Here is an 18,214-nt window from a genome sequence, read left to right on the forward strand (position 1 = left end):
CATATGTGGATTATCTTTCACTACACTGTTGCTTAAAAAGACAGAAAGAATGAAACATTAGGTTACGTACTCACTGAGAGGAACAGTGGATCAAAGATATCAAATTTTAAGAGCTTCTTGATTTTTTCCACAAAAGGATCCTGTGGGTTGTTGAGGGAATCAACATTCACTCCAAATGAGGTGGCTGTGATCACATCCATGCTGTAGGCCCCAAAGATGCTGAAGAGAGATGGAAAGAAACAAATAAATACCTTCTTAGTCTAGCTAAGATATAAAAAGTGTGAAGCAAGAGTAAATTCACATGTCCAGCCAAGACAGTCAGAACATCATACAGAAACCCTGTCTACTAAGTCTTGCTTCTGTCACACTCACTTGTGAAAAGTTTGATGGGTGACAGTGTTGTGCCTATCTTTGTGATGTGGGATGACATGGATACTATCTATGACTGTTAGCTTTAATTATCAAAATGACATAATCCACAGTCACTGGGGAAGAGAAATTGTTTCTACCAGTTGGACAGGCCTATGACGTGTTGCTTTGATTATTAATTGATGTGAACAGACATGATCCTCCACCATGGGTGGCAGCATTCCCTGGGTTTGGTTCTGCACTGTGTAAGTATGGGAAAGATAAGCTAAATACTAAGCATGTGTACACTCCTTTATTTTGTTCTTCATTGTGGATGTCAATTCTCTCCCGCTCCCAGAGATTTAACTCATGTGGCAAGTACCCTAACACACAAAATTATCTTGACATCCCAAAGAAATATTTTCTATTTCACTGATAGTCTCAAAAAGTCTATGATGGAATATAAGTGGTTTGATGTTTTAACTTTCCTGGTATACATACAGCATCCTAATATGTGCTGAGTACTTTCTCCACTCTTTTCTATTGAAATCCCACTAACGACTTTGTTTAGATAAAGTTCCTTCTTTCTAAACTATCTTTTTTCTAGAATTTCAACAATGATCATGGAATAGACAAGTTAATAATGAATCTTGAATACAAAAGTGAGACTCATTCTCTATTGAGCACCCTACTTTCTCATAGGAGACACTCCTTTCCAGAGTGGCCCATTGCAGTCCTAATGCTGCTTCAGGGATGTCTCCAGTTTCCTTTGGTCTCAACTCCAGTCATAGTCTGAGCTGTTGTGCTCAGTGGCAACACCATAAAATCCACTTTTGACTAGTTCTTGAGTAACTTCAATTATGATTTAACAATGGAAACTTCAACTCCCCAGTAGGTAGTTATGGAGTCTCCTAGCACTACTGTTATGATTTTAATGTGCATATCCCACCAGAGGATTGTGTATTTGAACACTTAGTCCCAAGCTAGCACCACTATCTGGAGAAAGTGTGGCAACTTTTGGAAGTAGAGACTCATTGGAAGCAAGTCACTTTGGGCAGGTCTTGATATAGCCTGGTCATACTTCCTTTCTTCTGATGGTAGATACAGTGTGATAAGGTAGCCTCCTACTCCTGACAAGACTGTATATCCCTGAAACCATAGCCAAAATGAAACATTTCTTCCTTCAGTTGCTTTTGTTAGATTTTTTTTTGTCACAGCAAAAGGAAAGTAACTAAGACAACCACCCAACGACTGTGCTAGTACTTACTCTTTCATACTGGTGGGCTTTCCTTCCTCTAATCCCTGCCTCATGTTTTTCACCAACACATCTGTATACTGGTTAATGATGGGGAACATCTGCACACAAAACAAAAATCCATGCATAGTGAATAAGGGACTCAATTCCCAGTGGACACAGCTTTTCCAAGGAGAACGCAAGAAGTCAAATTAACACATAAAAGCCATTAAAGCCATTGTTAGAAAGATTTGACTCAGAGGGCACTGCTTTAAAGGGGTTGTGATCTTCCACCTTACCTGTCCCCAAATCTGTTATTCATGTTTCCAACAAAAAAGCTTATTACTTCATTACCTCCTTGAGCTTCCCACTGGTGAAGGTTGGAGACAGCAGGGCTCTGATTCTCTTCCATTCTTCATTCTCAGATACAGAGATGGCTTTTTTCAAAATCCCCGCCGGACCAAAGTTCTAGAATCCAAAGCAAAAGAGATGATGCACATAAAGGTTTGGAAGACGCCACAGTTGTGCATAAAAGAAAAAATGTTGACAGGTATGACTTACTTATAAATTATTTAGAATTATAATATCATTAAATGGTCCAGAATTTGTATGTTTCAAATGACTCACTCCCTAAAAGGCTGGAGACAGAGGGGGTGGTTTCAGTTGTAGAGGTTTAATAAAAGTTGGCTTGAGGGGCTGGTGAGATGTCTCAGCAGTTAAGAGCCCTGACTGGTCTTCCAGAGGTCCTGAGTTCAATTCCCAGCAACCACATAGTGGCTCACAACCATCCATAATGAGATCCGATGCCCTCTTCTGGTGTGTCTGAAGACAGCTACAGTGTACTTACATATAATAATAAATAAATCTTTAAAAAATAAAAGTTGGCTTGAGTTGATCAATGTTCACAATCATTTCACTATAATACCTAACTCTTCTAGTGTGCACAATTAAAAGATGCAATGAAATATTATAAGTGTATATGTTGCACAGAAAGTCATAAAAACTTAAGAGCAACAGTTAAAATTGTTCAAAGTCCTTAGTTATCAGGGAGGGACATTCAAATCAAAACGACCCTGAGATTCCACTTTACACCAACCAGAATGGCTAAACTAAAGAATTCAGGTGACAGCAGATGTTGGCAAGAATTTAAAGAAAGAGAAATATTCTTCCATTGCCAGTGGAATTGCTGACTGGTACAAACACTCTGAAAGTCAATCTGGAAGTTCCTCAGAAAATTGGAAATAGACCTATCTGAAAACCCAGCTGTATCACTCATGGGCATATACCTAAAAGATGCCCCACCATACCAGAGGAATACATGCTCCATGATGTTCATAGCAGCCTTATTTATGATAGCCAAAAGCTGGAAACAAACCAGATGCCCCACAATGGAAGAATGTGTACAGAAAATGTGCTTCATTTACACAATGGAATACTATTCAGCTACTAAAATAAGGATATCGTGAATTTTGCAGGCAAATAGATGTAACTAGAAAATATCATACTGGGTGAGGTAATCCAGACCCCAAAGGACATACATGGTATGTACTCACTATTAAGTGGATATTAGCCCAAATGTACATAATATCTAGGATACAACCCACAGAATTTAAGAATTTAACAAGCAGAAAGGCCAAGTGAGGGTGCTTCAATCCTGCTTAGTATGGGAAAGAAAATAATCATGCACGGCAGAAGGAGAGAGGGATCTAGATGGGAGAGAAAAGAGGGAGGGTAAAGGGGGAATGTGAGCAGGTATGGGGAGACAGGAGAGAAGCCCAGAGGGTCATCACAATGAATGGAAACATGCAGTCTCAGAATGTAGGAGGTAGAGAGACCCTCTAGGAAGTACCAGAGACCTGGGAGGTGAGAAACTCTCAGGACTCAAAGGGAGGGACCTTAGATGAAACGCCCAACAGTGGGGAGAGGGACCTTGAAGGGTCCACCTCCAGTAGATAGACATAGCCTCAATAGGAGGAATGGTGTTACTAACACACAGTCAAAAACTCTGACCCAAAATTGCTCCTATCTAAAAGAACTGTAGGGACAAAAATGGAGAAGAGACTGAGAGAAAGGCAGTCCAGTTACCCATCCAACTGGGGATCTACCTCATGGGAAACACCAAGGCCTGACACTATTATTGATGCTATGATGTGCTTACAAACAGGAGCCTAGTAGGGCTTTCCTCTGAGAGGCCCAACCAGCAACTAACTGAAACAGAAACAGATACTTACACCCAACCATTGGACTGAAGTCTGGGCCCCCTGTGGTTGAATTAGGGGAAGGATGGAAGAAGCTAAGGAGGAGGAGGGTGACTTCATAGGAAAACCAGCAGTTTCAACTAATCTGGACCCCTGGGAGCTCCCAGAGACTAAGCCACCAACCAGGCAACACACACAAGCTAGTCTGAGGCCTCAGACACATATATAGCCGAGGACTGCCTGGTCTGGCCTCGATGGGAGAAGATGTGCCTAATCCTCAAGAGGTTTGAGGCCTCAAGGAAGGGAAGGCCTGGTGTGGGGAGCATCTTCTTGGGGACAGGAGGAGGAGAAATGAGATGAGGAACTGTGGGTGGGGGGACCAGAAAGGGGACAGTGTGTGTGTGTGTGTGTGTGTGTGTGTGTGTGTGTGTGTGTGTGTGTGTTTCACAAACACAAGACTCCAAATATTAAAACTGTGTTTGTGAGAGAGGGGGGAGGAGACAGACAGACAGACAGAGACAGAGAGACAGAGAATGGAGTTTGGTTCAGTCATAAAGAAGAATAAAATTATATTGTTATATCATTTGCAGAAGAACAGATGGAGCTGGAAATAATTATGTTAGATGAAGACAAATTCAGACACATGAGTATCATCATATATAACAAAACATATAGGGGAGGTGCGGAGGCCGCCGCGCCACACCAATCCGCTCCGCTCAGTTCGGGCTGTTCCGGGAGTCGTGCTCCCCGCGCCGGCCAAGACCCAGCGGACCGAACGACCTCTCCTTCGTCACTTCCTGCCGGCCCAGCGGTTTCCAGAGGGAACGAGAAGCCAGATTTTGTCAGTGACATTGTGGGCAGTGGCGGGCGGCGGCGGCAGCAGTAGCTGGTCCAGCTGAAGGGCCACCAGCAGTGGAACCAAGGCGACACAGGGTCCAGTTAGGCCCTGCGCCCACGACCACTGACCTTCGCTGACCAGCCGGGCGGCAAGCAGCTGCGGTTATGCTTGAGAAAACTCAAAGGGAGACAACTTTGGAGATAGAAAGCCTTGGGAAGAAATCAGGGGACAGAGATGCAAATATCAACAACAGAATACAAGAGATAGAAGAAAGAATCTCAGATGCTGAAGATTCCATAGAAACCATGGACTCAACAGTTAAAGAAAATGCAAAATGCAAAAAGCTTGTAACCCAAAATATCCAGGAAATCCAGGACACAATGAGAAGACCAAACCTAAGGATTATAGGCATAGATGAGAGTGAAGATTTACAACTTAAAGGGCCAGCAAACATCTTCAATAAAACTATGGAAGAAAACTTCCCTAACCTAAAGAGAGAGATGCCCATGAATATACAAGAAGCCTACAGAACTCCAAACAGACTGGACCAGAACAGAAATACTTCCCGTCACATAATAATCAAAACACCAAATGTTCTAAACAAAGAAAGAATATTAAAGGCAGTAAGAGAAAAAGGCCAAGTAACATATAAAGGAAGACCTATCAGAATCACAGCAGACTTTTCACCTGAGACTATGAAGGCTAGAAGGTCCTGGGCAGATCTCATGCAGACTCTAAGAGAACACAAATGCCAACCAAAACTACTATATCCAGCAAAACTCTCAATCACCATAGATGGAGAAACTAAGATATTTCACGACAAAACCAAGTTTACCCAATATCTATCCACAAACCCAGCCCTAAAAAGGATAATAGGAGGACAACACCAATACAAGGAGGGAAACTTCACCCTGAAAAAAGCAAGATAGTAGCCTTTCATCAAACCCAAAAGAAGTTAAGCAATCAAATTTAAAAAATAACGTCAAAAATGATAGGAAGTAACAATCACTATTCCTTAATATCTCTTAACATCAATGGACTCAATGCCCCAATAAAAAGACACAGACTAACTGACTGGATACGTAAACAGGACCCTACATTTTGCTGCTTACAGGAAACACACCTCAGGGTCAAAGACAAACACTACCTTAGAGCAAAAGGCTGGAAGACAATTTTACAAGCAAATGGTCTCAGAAAACAAGCTGGAGTAGCCATTTTAATATCAGATAAAATTGACTTTCAACCCAAAGTCATCAAAAGAGACTCTGAGGGACACTTCTTGCTGGTCAAAGGAAAAATACAACAAGAAGAACTCTCAATCCTGAACATCTATGCTCCAAATGCAAGGGCACCCTCTTTCATAAAAGAAACTTTATTAAAACTCAAAGCACACATTGCACCTAACACAATAATTGTGGGTGACTTCAACACTGCACTTTCCTCAATGGACCGATCAGGAAAACAGAAACTAAACAAGGACACAATGAAACTAATTGAAGCTTTGGACCAATTAGATTTAACTGATATATATAGAACATTCTATCCTAAAACAAAAGAATATACCTTTTTTTCAGCACCTCATGGTACCTTCTCCAAAATCGACCATATAATTGGTCACAAGACAGACCTCAACAAATATAAGAAGATAGAACTAATCCCATGCCTCCTATCTGATCACTATGGAATAAAAGTGGTCTTCAATAGCAACAGAAACAACAGAAAACCCACATACACGTGGAAATTGAACAATACTCTACTCAATGATACCTTGGTCAAGGAAGAAATAAAGAAAGAAATTAAAGACTTTTTAGAACACAATGAAAATGAAAACACAACATACCCAAATCTATGGGACACAATGAAAGCAGTGCTAAGAGGAAAACTCATAGCCCTGAGTGCCTCCAAAAAGAAAATGGAGAGAGCATACATTACCAACTTAATGACACACCTGAAAGCCCTAGAACAAAAAGAAGCTATTTCACCCAGGAGGAGTAGAAGGCAGGAAATCATCAAACTCAGGGCCGAAATCAATCAAGTAGAAACAAAGAGAACCATACAAAAAATCAACAAAACCAGGAGCTGGTTCTTTGAGAAAATCAACAAGATAGATAAACCCTTAGCCAGACTGACCAAAGGGCACAGAGAAAGTATCCAAATTAACAAACTTAGAAATGAAAAGGGAGACATAACAACGGAAACTGAGGAAATCCAAAAAATCATCAGATCCTACTACAAGAGCCTGTACTCAACACAACTGGAGAATCTGGAGGAAATGGACAATTTCCTTGACAGATATCAAATACCAAAATTAAATCAGGACCAACTAGACCATCTCAACAGTCCCATAAAGCCTAAAGAAATAGAAGGAGTCATAGAAAGTCTTCCAACGAAAAAAAGCACAGGACCAGATGGTTTCAGTGCAGAATTCTACCAGACCTTCAAAGAAGAGTTAACACCAATACTCTTCAAACTATTCCACAAAATAGAAACAGAAGGAACACTACCCAATTCCTTCTACGAAGCCACAATTACGCTGATACCAAAGCCACACAAAGATCCAACAAAGAAAGAGAACTTCAGACCAATTTCCCTTATGAACATCGATGCAAAAATACTCAATAAAATTCTTGCCAACCGAATCCAAGAACACATCAAAACGATCATCCACCATGATCAAGTAGGCTTTATCCCGGGAATGCAGGGTTGGTTCAATATATGGAAATCCATCAATACAATCCACTACATAAACAAACTCAAAGAACAAAACCACATGGTCATTTCATTGGATGCTGAAAAAGCATTTGACAAAATTCAGCATCCTTTCATGCTTAAAGTCTTGGAGAGAACAGGAATTCAAGGCCCATACCTAAACATAGTAAAAGCAATATACAGCAAACCGGTAGCCAGCATCAAACTAAATGGAGAGAAACTTGAAGCAATCCCACTGAAATCAGGGACCAGACAAGGCTGCCCCCTTTCTCCTTATCTTTTCAATATTGTACTTGAGGTACTAGCTCGGGCAATTCGACAACATAAGGAGGTCAAAGGGATACAAATTGGAAAGGAGGAAGTCAAACTATCATTATTTGCAGACGACATGATAGTCTACCTAAGTGACCCAAAAAACTCCACTAGAGAGCTCCTACAGCTGATAAACAACTTCAGCAAAGTGGCAGGTTATAAAATCAACTCAAGCAAATCAGTGGCCTTCCTATACTCAAAGGATAAGCAGGCTGAGAAAGAAATTAGGGAAATGACCCCCTTCACAGTAGCCACAAACAGTATAAAGTATCTTGGGGTGACTCTTACCAAACATGCGAAAGATCTGTATGACAAGAACTTCAAGACTCTGAAGAAGGAAATGGAAGAAGACCTCAAAAAATGGGAAAACCTCCCATGCTCATGGATCGGTAGAATCAATATAGTTAAAATGGCCATTTTGCCTAAAGCACTATACAGATTCAATGCAATACCCATCAAAATCCCAACTCAAGTCTTCACAGAGTTAGAAAGAGCAATTATCAAATTCATCTGGAACAACAAAAAACCCAGGATAGCTAAAACTATTCTCAGCAACAAAAGAAAATCTGGGGGAATCAGTATCCCTGACCTCAAGCAATACTACAGAGCAATAGTGTTAAAAACTGCATGGTATTGGTACAGTGACAGGCAGGAGGATCAATGGAACAGGATTGAAGATCCAGAAATGAACCCACACACCTATGGCCACTTGATCCTCGACAAAGAGGCTGAAAACATCCAATGGAAAAAAGATAGCCTTTTCAACAAATGGTGCTGGTTCAACTGGAGGTCAGCATGCAGAAGAATGCGAATTGATCCATCCTTGTCTCCTTGTACTAAGCTCAAATCCAAATGGATCAAGGACCTCCACATAAAGCCAGACACTCTGAAGCTAATAGAAAAGAAACTGGGGAAGACCCTTGAGGACATCGGTACAGGGAGAAAGTTTCTGAACAGAACACCAATAGTGTATGCTCTAAGAGCAAGAATTGACAAATGGGACCTCATAAGGTTACAGAGTTTCTGTAAGGCAAAGGACACCATCAAGAGGACAGATCGGCAACCAACAAATTGGGAAAAGATCTTCACCAATCCTACATCAGATAGAGGGCTAATATCCAATATATATAAAGAACTCAAGAAGTTAGACTCCAGAAAACCGAACAACCCTATTAAAAAATGGGGTACAGAGTTAAACAAAGAATTCTCACCTGAAGAACTTCGGATGGCGGAGAAGCATCTTAAAAAATGCTCAACTTCATTAGTCATTAGGGAAATGCAAATCAAAACAACCCTGAGATTTCATCTTACACCAGTCAGAATGGCTAAGATTAAAAATTCAGGAGACAGCAGGTGTTGGAGAGGGTGCGGAGAAAGAGGAACACTCCTCCACTGCTGGTGGGGTTGCAAATTGGTACAACCACTCTGGAAAGCAGTCTGGCGGTTCCTCCGAAAACTGGGCACCTCACTTCCAGAAGATCCTGCTATACCACTCCTGGGCATATACCCAGAGGATTCCCCACCATGTAATAAGGATACATGGTCTACTATGTTCATAGCAGCCCTATTTATAATTGCCAGATGCTGGAAAGAACCCAGGTATCCCTCAACAGAAGAGTGGATGCAAAAAATGTGGTATATCTACACAATGGAGTACTATTCAGCCATTAGAAACAATGAATTCATGAAATTCTTAGGCAAATGGATGGAGCTAGAGAACATCATACTAAGTGAGGTAACCCAGACTCAAAAGGTGAATCATGGTATGCACTCACTAATAAGTGGTTATTAACCTAGAAAACTGGAATACCCAAAACATAATCCACACATCAAATGAGATACAAGAAGAAAGCAGGAGTGGTCCCTGGTTCTGGAAAGACTCAGTGAAACAGTATTTGGCAAAACCAGAACGGGGAACTGGGAAGGGGTGGGAGGGAGGACAGGGGAAGAGAAGGGGGCTTACGGGACTTTCGGGGAGGGGGGGCTAGAAAAGGGGAAATCATTTGAAATGTAAATAAATTATATCGAATAAAAAAAATAACAATAAATAAAAAAAGGAAAAAAACATATAGGAACTAAAGAGAAGACTCAGCAATTAAGAAGGCTTTCTGTTCTTACAGAGATGAACTTTGGTTCTCAGGTCATAAATACCAGTAACTACAGCTCTAAGGAATTCCTGCACCCTCTTCTGGGCTCTGTGGGCACATACACACATATGTATAAGCACACACACATAAACAAATATAACTATTTAAACAATTTAAAACAATTTAAAATATCTAATATAACTATTTAAACAATTTAAAATATCATGAGAAAGCCTACTCCATTGTATGATAAATATATACCAATCATATAGAAATTAAAGAAAAAATATTTTCCAGTTAAGAAGAAAAGACAAGATGTATGTGGCAACTCAAATAGACTGTCATGAAGGAACAATTCTGTGGTTTACGTACCTGGACAAATAAATATGCATGGAGTTACACACCTGTATACACACATACTACCAAATACAGGCATGTAAAATTGATAATGAATAAAATGTATGGGTCATGCAAATTTCCTGCCATAAAAGTATACTAAATTTACAGTTATATAAAACATCACCATTGAGTCAAAGAATATGAAGAACATGTGGATGCTTGTTGTAAATTTAGGCCAATGACCTATGAAATTATGGTAAAAGAAAAACTACCATATAAATGGGACTCTGGAAAGGTGGCTCAGTAAGAAAGAATACGGGCTGTATAAACATAAGGAACTGAGTTCTAATATACTTTAAAAAGCTAGATGTGGCTCTGAGCACCTATAACCCCAGCTCTTTGAGGCGTAGGAACAGGAAAAGTGCCAGTACTTGCTAACTAACAGCTTAGCACCAGGTTCAGTCCAAGACCCTATTACAAGGTAATACTAAGAACAGTAGAACAGGACATTCAACATTGTCCTCTGGCCTGTATGTATGTGGGTATGAGCATCTGCATGTGTTAGAATATACCACATGCATGTAAACACACATAAAAAAGACCCTGATGTGTAAACAAACAGAGGTAAAGGTATTTTACATAGGTGCTTACCCGCCTGTTTGTGAAGGTGGAGTAACATTCCTTCACCAGCACTGTTTTGATTATGTCTGGATCCGTGATAGCCAGAACAGGCTGTCGACCATCATACAACCTGCATTGGCAAAGCAGAGAGGATTAAACCCAACCAGGTGGATTTTATAACTGGAAGACTGCCCAGAACTCAGAATCTGATCCAGATGTTACATAAACCATGTCTTAGTTATACAACACTATTCTTAGTTACACAGCAACATGAGTACCTAGTTCAAGTTGGGGATTCTGAGCCCAGATCGGATCACTGGCATCTCATGAAATGAAGTGTAATATGTAGGGAAGAGGCAAACACAAAATAGCTCTACAAAGAAATGATAACTAGAACTAAATTGGAACATTCGTTAAGTCTGGGTGGCACATGCATGAATATTGCCTATACACAATGTTTTTCATAATTTTGCATGATCAAAATATTACATTACCAAAAGGGATATTGAGTCAATGGAAAACTTAAAGGTGAGAAATTTAAGTGCAAACGGATAAGCCAAAGGGTATCCAGTGCTGTGTGCTCTGAGCAGGACCACAAGGTCTTTATGGGTTGCGTTTACTCAGCAGACCCGTGGCCAGCCCTTGGTTGTATAAAGATGTGTGAGAGAAGTTAAAGAGGCACGAAGAGGCCATGCCTCCCCGCTCATGTGTGTCACAGAGCAATGGCTTCCCCGCTCATGTGTGTCACAGAGCACAATGCTGGCCCTTCTTGCAATGTTCTCAACCAACCTCCAAAGGCTCTGAAATGAAATAATTCACTAGAATTCATTAGAATTTGAAATATGAGCAACAATTTTTCCAGAAGGATAAGCAAAGAAGAAGGTAGGAAGAAGGTGACCACATAGGGCAGCTTAAATGTCTCCCATTAATAATTACTGTTATTAATAATAGATAGTCATTTTGCAGCAGTTACCTAAGTTCTAAGATAAAAACTCCATTAGTCTACAGGGGACATGGCCCTGTGACTATGTCCCACACTTACTGTAAAGAGTCAGTATCATGAGGGAGCTGAGGAGATGACTTGGTGGTTAATCATGGTTGTGTTTCCAGAGGTCCTGGGTTTGACTCCCAGAAGCCACATTGTGATTCACAACTGTCACTCCAGTTCCAATGGATCTGACACTTGATTTCTAAGGCAGTGCATGCATGCATGCATGCACCTGGTACACAGACATGCATGCAGGTAAGACACTCATACACATAAAATAAAAATAAATAAAATTTTAAAGTCAGTATCATGAGCTGGGCATGATAGTGTGTGCATGCCTATTATAATTCCAGCATTCAAGAAGTAGAGGCAGAATGATCAGGATTTCAAGGCCAGCTTCAACTATAAAGAAAGATTATCTTTCACCCCACCCCAGGACATACTTAAGCAGATAATATCTAGCAAGACTGTCTTGGGTTACAAAAGACTCTGACTCCAGGGCAAATAAGATGAGAATCAGCAAAGGATATACTTATGCATAATTCTACTGAGCAGCCTTTGCATCGTGAGACTTTTGAATGAAAGAAAAGTCTACATACATTTTTAGAAGATGAACATAGCTGTGTTTTCAATGTTTTGTGATAGCTCACAGTCTTTCTTTAAAGCACATTTAGATTCAATTTTTAAATAAATTTGGTACTAAAGTCCAAATAAATAAATATGAGATACAAAAAAGACATATATTTAAAGGTCTCAGGTGATTCATTATATGTTACTAGAGGAGTACACAAAAGAGGACATTGGAAGAGCAGACTATCCACACACTGAACTAAAACTCAACTGAACCATTCCTGAACCATCAGGATTTCCAGGAGAAAATCAAAACATACATCTTTTATAACCAAGTTCCATCTGTGAATCATGACACAGGAAGACATAGGGGCCTTTGGTAGGAAAAGCCTCCAAAATCTTTATAATGCACCTGCTTGCACTCAAGATCCCGTGAGCTTTTGTAAACATTTCAGATCTACACAGTGGAAGTTGCTATAATACTTACCCCCACATTTTCCCATATTTTTTATGACATTGTATATCACATTCCCAGAAGCCCTGGAAAGATGAAGAAAATGAAAATCCATGACTATTTTAAATATGGTGTTCTTATCTCTAATTGGGGCACAAGTAGTTTGACTCTTACAAAATCAGAATTACTATCCCTTAATGTCAATGAGAGAGACATTCTTATTCATATGTGTTTGAGTAGAAGGGAGGTTAAGTTCTAGAGGTGTTTGAAATGGGATTATGCAAATTTCCTGAATTTTCTCCCAACGTTGCACATGCACAAAACTCTCACCCTTGGCTGTGAATAATTGCTAACTGCATTGCATGTGCTTGGCCACTCACTCTTCACTATGAATAGTAGCTAACACCCTGTCTCTCTCTAAAGCTTTTCTTTCTCTACACATTGTCCTTAAAACCCTCAAACTCTCTGAATTGTTCCTTCCATAGGCACAGGGGGGAACAGAAGCCAAGAGAAAGCCAATATGATCCATTCATCTCCTTATTCAGCCTCTTTTTCATTTATCTCATGACCTCTCCCTAGAAGACTAACAGCATTAGGACCCTGAAGAAACCACTGGCTCCTTTTCAGTTAGATAAGCTGCTGAGTGAGAAGGCAAATAAATAAGAATGATAGAGGGGGCTGACAACAGGACTTAGTGGCTGAGAGCATTGCCTCCTGTTCCAGGGGACCAGGGTTCAAATCCTAGTACCCACATGGCAGCTCTCTGTAATTCCAGTGCCACAGGGACACCTTGGTGGGCACCAGAGACTCATATACAATCATATATGCAAGCCATGCATGTTAAAAAGTATTTTTAAAAATTTAATAAAGAGAATCTGTCTTTGTGGCTCCCTGTCAACATGGAACGATCGGGAGATGCCACCTCAACATACAACACAGCAAAGGATAATATTTCTCTTGTACATACAACATTTAAAATTAGATACTTGCTTTGAGTCTTCACTTCTGAAACATAAAAACGAAAATGTCTGCTAAGTTTCAATTGTAAATTTTAAATATGCAAATAAAAAATTCAAAATCATAGCTTACCCTTGCTAGGGCAAATAAATAAACATGAGGCATATATAGACATATATTAAAAGGACTCAAGTAATTCATCACATGTTGTGAAAGGGGTCCACAGAAGGGAAAAATGGAAGAGTAGAATAAAAGGATATTGCCTTGAAAGGATCACAAATCTGCACATCAAGTCCTCAACATGAGTATTGGCAAGTCAGAGATCTGTGGTGGCCAAAGGTGCCAAGCAGAATTCTCCTAAGACCAACAGCAAAGCCTTGAGGAAATTGATCTTGCTTCAGGTGAAAGCCAAATAATGGTTTCTGAAATTGCACCTCAGTTTCTACTCAAGAGATTGCCTTTTTATTGATGGAACTAAGCCAGTCTTGGTAACCACAAGAAGCAAGATAGGCGGCTCAAGGAACACTCACTCACCTTCCGGTAAGCAAGAATCGTCCCCAAGAAAGGCAAAGGTTTGGGCCCAGGAATTCCCAACTTTTTAAAAATTCCATGTGAATGAGTTCCATATCTATGAAGCAAAAGAGAAAGCTAGTACACTGGGGTTGTATATTGTCGTGACTCACCAGTCATGGATACAGGCACTATAAAATTCAAACAGAGGAGGCAACATGCAGCCAACAACAATTGCTATTTTTGGTCTTCACTTCTCTTGAACTCTTTGTGGGACTCCCAAAGACCACAAAGGTTATATTAAAAGACAAGCAAAACATTTGTGCTCTAAATCCTAAAGTTAATCATTAATAAGCGCTTGAGTTTGGGTGTCCATGTGAATTCTTATATGTCGTTTCTTTCACTCGCTTTTATTTAGGAAATTGATTTGGTGCAATTCATCTGTCCTTCTAGTGATCTCCAGTAGGGGCCACACCCCACAAGTGTATTTAAGAATTCTCTCCTGAGAGAAGAGGAACACTCTTCACTTCCTGCCAACTCATACCTAAAGGTATTCGATTTCATCACTGACCCATCCTCTTCTTTATTTACCTATACAAAGGGATTCGCATGACCTGACAAACTGGTATATCAAACACTGATAAAATTTTCAAAACCTGATAATCAAGTTTATTTCTAAGCATACATGAAATCTATACCATGTTTATACATTATGCTCACATTCCTGACACTATTATAAACAGAAGTTATTGTAAAATTGTCACAAATATTGAAAGCAACAGACTCACTTTGACCTTTTGACCTTTTGAAAGAGGGTCCTGGTAATATCTTAAAGAAATTCTAGGGCTGAATAGAAGGCAATGAAAGATTTCAGTTCATTGTAAAACGTCATCAGATGGAAAAGGTATTGCCATAAGACCTTAAATACTTACTATTCCTTTAAAGAATAAAAGCAAGTTTGAATGTTTCATTTTCACATTATTATGAGTGTGTACCTTTTCTTAAAGTCAAATGGTGGTAGAAGTCAAATGTGTGTGTGTGTGTGTGTGTGTGTGTGTGTGTGTGTGTGTGTGTGTGTGTATGAAAGGAGAGCATCTACTACCCACAAACTTATAGGCACACACACAAACACACACGTGGTTCTCAACCTTCCGAATGCTGTGACCCTTTAATATAGTTCCTCCTGTTGTTATGATCTACAACCATAAAATTATTTCATTGCTACTTCATAACTATAATTTTGCTACTGTTATGAATCATGATGTAAATATCTAATGTGCAGGATGTCTGATTTGTGACTCTTGTGAAAGGGTCTGTTGACCCCAAAGGATTGAAACCTCCCAAGTTGAGAACCACTGCTGTAGAATGATCTGGGTGGGGTAGCCACCTAATTGTGGAACTCAAGATAACCTTTCTCCTCCCCTCACTTGTACTATTACGCAGGAATCCACTCATTGAAAGGTAGTCCTGAGATGGATGTTTTCACTTATTCTCCCAGTGGAACATAGAGAAAATATTTAACATCCTAACAGTTTCAAAGTTTCTGCCCTTTGAGGACGCCAGTAGATTTCATAACAGGGAAGGAGGAACTACCTATACTTATGCTAGGGGATTTGACAAGGAATGGTGAAGGGAAAGAATCAAAGTGGGGTCTTCTTTGCTCTGAAGATTCACCATTTATGGGAACTAGAGAGGTAGCTCGGTGGTTAAGAGCACTTCTTGCTCTTCAGAGGACCAGGGTTCAATTCCCAGCATCCACATGCTGGCTCACAGCCATCTGTAACTCCAGTTCCAAGGGATACAATGTCCTCTGCTGACATCCATGGGCACCAAGCACTCACATAGTGCACATGCATACATGCAGGCAAAACACTACAAAAATAGAATGATCAAATGTAATATACTAGGGGCGTTGTTAAAATGGCCCTAGAGATGGGACAAGGAAGCAGAAACTAGGCATGTGCACGTGGAGCAATACTCCACACCTCCTGCATCAGAGAAAACAGAAGTGAAGACAACACAAAAGCTCCTCCCATCCCCACAATGCTCACAATCCTGAGACCTGGCAGAAGAGACCTTCCACCAAACACAGCGACCAACTTTTTGCAATCTGCTTCACTGAGCCCCGGGTGGTTAATCTGGTGAAAATCTGAGCCTCAATTGGAGGATATCCCAGGCCTTATTGAGGTCACTTGATCCTCCTACCCACAAAAAAATTGGAGTTTAATAGAAGAGGAATGTATACTTATCCCCTAGAAGGGATTTGCATAAGACCAAAAGCAAAATCTTAGGTCTTTGTACATCTCACACTCAAGCAATGTTCCCTTCATTTTCTCTTTGGATTTTCCAAGCCAGTAAAGGAAAGAATTATCTGATTCACATCCCCCAAGTCCTGATCACTAAGGAGAGGAGCCTGAGCAGTTTACTCACAGGTAGAGGAGCACCAGGCTGGTAGCCAGGAGCATCCAGGTTTCCACGGAAAAGTTTGGGATCAGGTCCATTGCTGCTTCCTTTAAACAAGTCTCTCTCTGGGTTTTACTCTCAATTCTGTGTGCCGCACCTTGCAGGGCTGAGCCTGCTGAGCTCCCTTCCCTGCCCAGCTGTTTGTGACTCAAGAAATCCACCCTGTAGTGCTTAAGTACTGAGAAAGGAGGTGGGGCAGAACATGCAACCAATAGAATCACCTACAGTTCTGAGTCAAGTGTACTCTCTACCCTAGCATTTGGCGAAGAATCACAGATGTGGCCACTTTGATCTTTGAATTCATTTGGGAAGAAATATCGACCGAAAATGCAATCAGTGTTATCATTATCCCTGAGGACAAAGATTATTTCTTTTTATCAGAAGCTCAGGTGAAATCATTGGCTTTAATTCTCCTATAGCATTTCTGTCCTAGTTTTCTGTCACTGTGGGGGAAAAAAAAAACCCACGATGATCAAAAACAACTTGTGAAAAAGGGTCATTTTGCATTACAACTTAGTCCATCACAAAGGGAAGTTAGGACAGAAAGTCCAAGTTCACTTGTGAAGACAGAAACGGAAGCAGAGCCCATGGCTGAATATGGCTTCCTTCTTCCTCCTTCTGGTTTGCTCAGCCTTCCTTTTTTTTCTTTTCTTTTCTTCTTTTTACCTGGAACTAACGCAAATGCTCTGGAAGAGCAGTATGCTCTCTTAACCACTGAGCCTTCTCTCCAGCCTTTCAGCTTCCTCTCTCATCAAACCCAGAAACACCTGCCTAGAGGTGACACTACCCACTGTGCTCTGGGCCCTCCCACATTAATCATTAATCAAGAATATTCCCCCACACAAGTGCCTATAGGCGGTTCTGGTGGAAATAATTTCTTTGCTTTTTTTTTTTTATGAGCCAATGTTATTTATTTATTTTTCTTTTCTTTTTTTTATTTTCTATATTCTTTGTTTACATTCCAAATGATTTCCCCTTTCCCGGTTCCCCCTCCCCATATGTCCCATAAGCCTTCTTCTCTCCACCCATTCTCCAACCACCTCCCTCCTTTTTCTCTGTCCTGGTATTCCCCTACAATGCTGGATCAAGCCTTTCCCAGATCAGGGCCCTTTCCTTACTTCTTCATGGGAGTCATTTGTTATGCTAATTATGTCCTGTGTATTCAGAGCTTCTAGGCTAATTAATATCCACTTATCAGTGATTGCATTCCATGTGTATTCTTTTGTGATTGGGTTACCTCACTTAGGATGATATTTTCCAATTCCAACCATTTGCCTAAAAATTTCATGAATTCATTGTTTTTAATTGCTGAGTAGTATTCCATGGTGTAAATATACCACATTTTCTGTAGCCATTCCTCCATTCAGGGACATCTGGGTTCTTTCCAGCTTCTGGCTATTATAAATAAGGCTGCTATGAACATAATGGATCATGTGTCCTTATTGCATGCCGGGGAATCCTCTGGGTATATGCCCAGGAGAGGTATAGCAGAGTCCTCTGGAAGTGTCATGTCCAGTTTTCTGAAAAACTGCCAGACTGATTTCCATAGTGGTTGTACCATCTTGCAATCCCACCAGCAGTGAAGG

At 40.4% G+C, this 18,214-nt stretch overlaps 1 protein-coding gene across 1 annotated transcript in view; it reads right to left on the reverse strand.

Moving 5' to 3' along the window:
- LOC127672702 (cytochrome P450 3A13) overlaps window positions 1-16,718 on the reverse strand; it is a 37,203-nt gene extending 20,485 nt beyond the window's left edge. The window contains exons 1-7 of the mRNA XM_052168014.1: window positions 16,596-16,718; window positions 14,190-14,283; window positions 12,732-12,784; window positions 10,717-10,816; window positions 1,937-2,050; window positions 1,616-1,704; window positions 71-219 (exon numbers count right to left, since the gene is read on the reverse strand). Coding sequence (XP_052023974.1) covers window positions 71-219; window positions 1,616-1,704; window positions 1,937-2,050; window positions 10,717-10,816; window positions 12,732-12,784; window positions 14,190-14,283; window positions 16,596-16,666 — 670 coding nt within the window. The 5' untranslated portion in view covers window positions 16,667-16,718. The remainder of the gene's footprint in view (window positions 1-70; window positions 220-1,615; window positions 1,705-1,936; window positions 2,051-10,716; window positions 10,817-12,731; window positions 12,785-14,189; window positions 14,284-16,595) is intronic.
- Between the last annotated feature and the right edge of the window lie 1,496 nt (window positions 16,719-18,214).

Source organism: Apodemus sylvaticus, chromosome 22, assembly GCF_947179515.1.
Source record: "Apodemus sylvaticus chromosome 22, mApoSyl1.1, whole genome shotgun sequence".
In the NCBI taxonomy this organism is placed as follows: Eukaryota; Metazoa; Chordata; class Mammalia; order Rodentia; family Muridae; genus Apodemus; species Apodemus sylvaticus.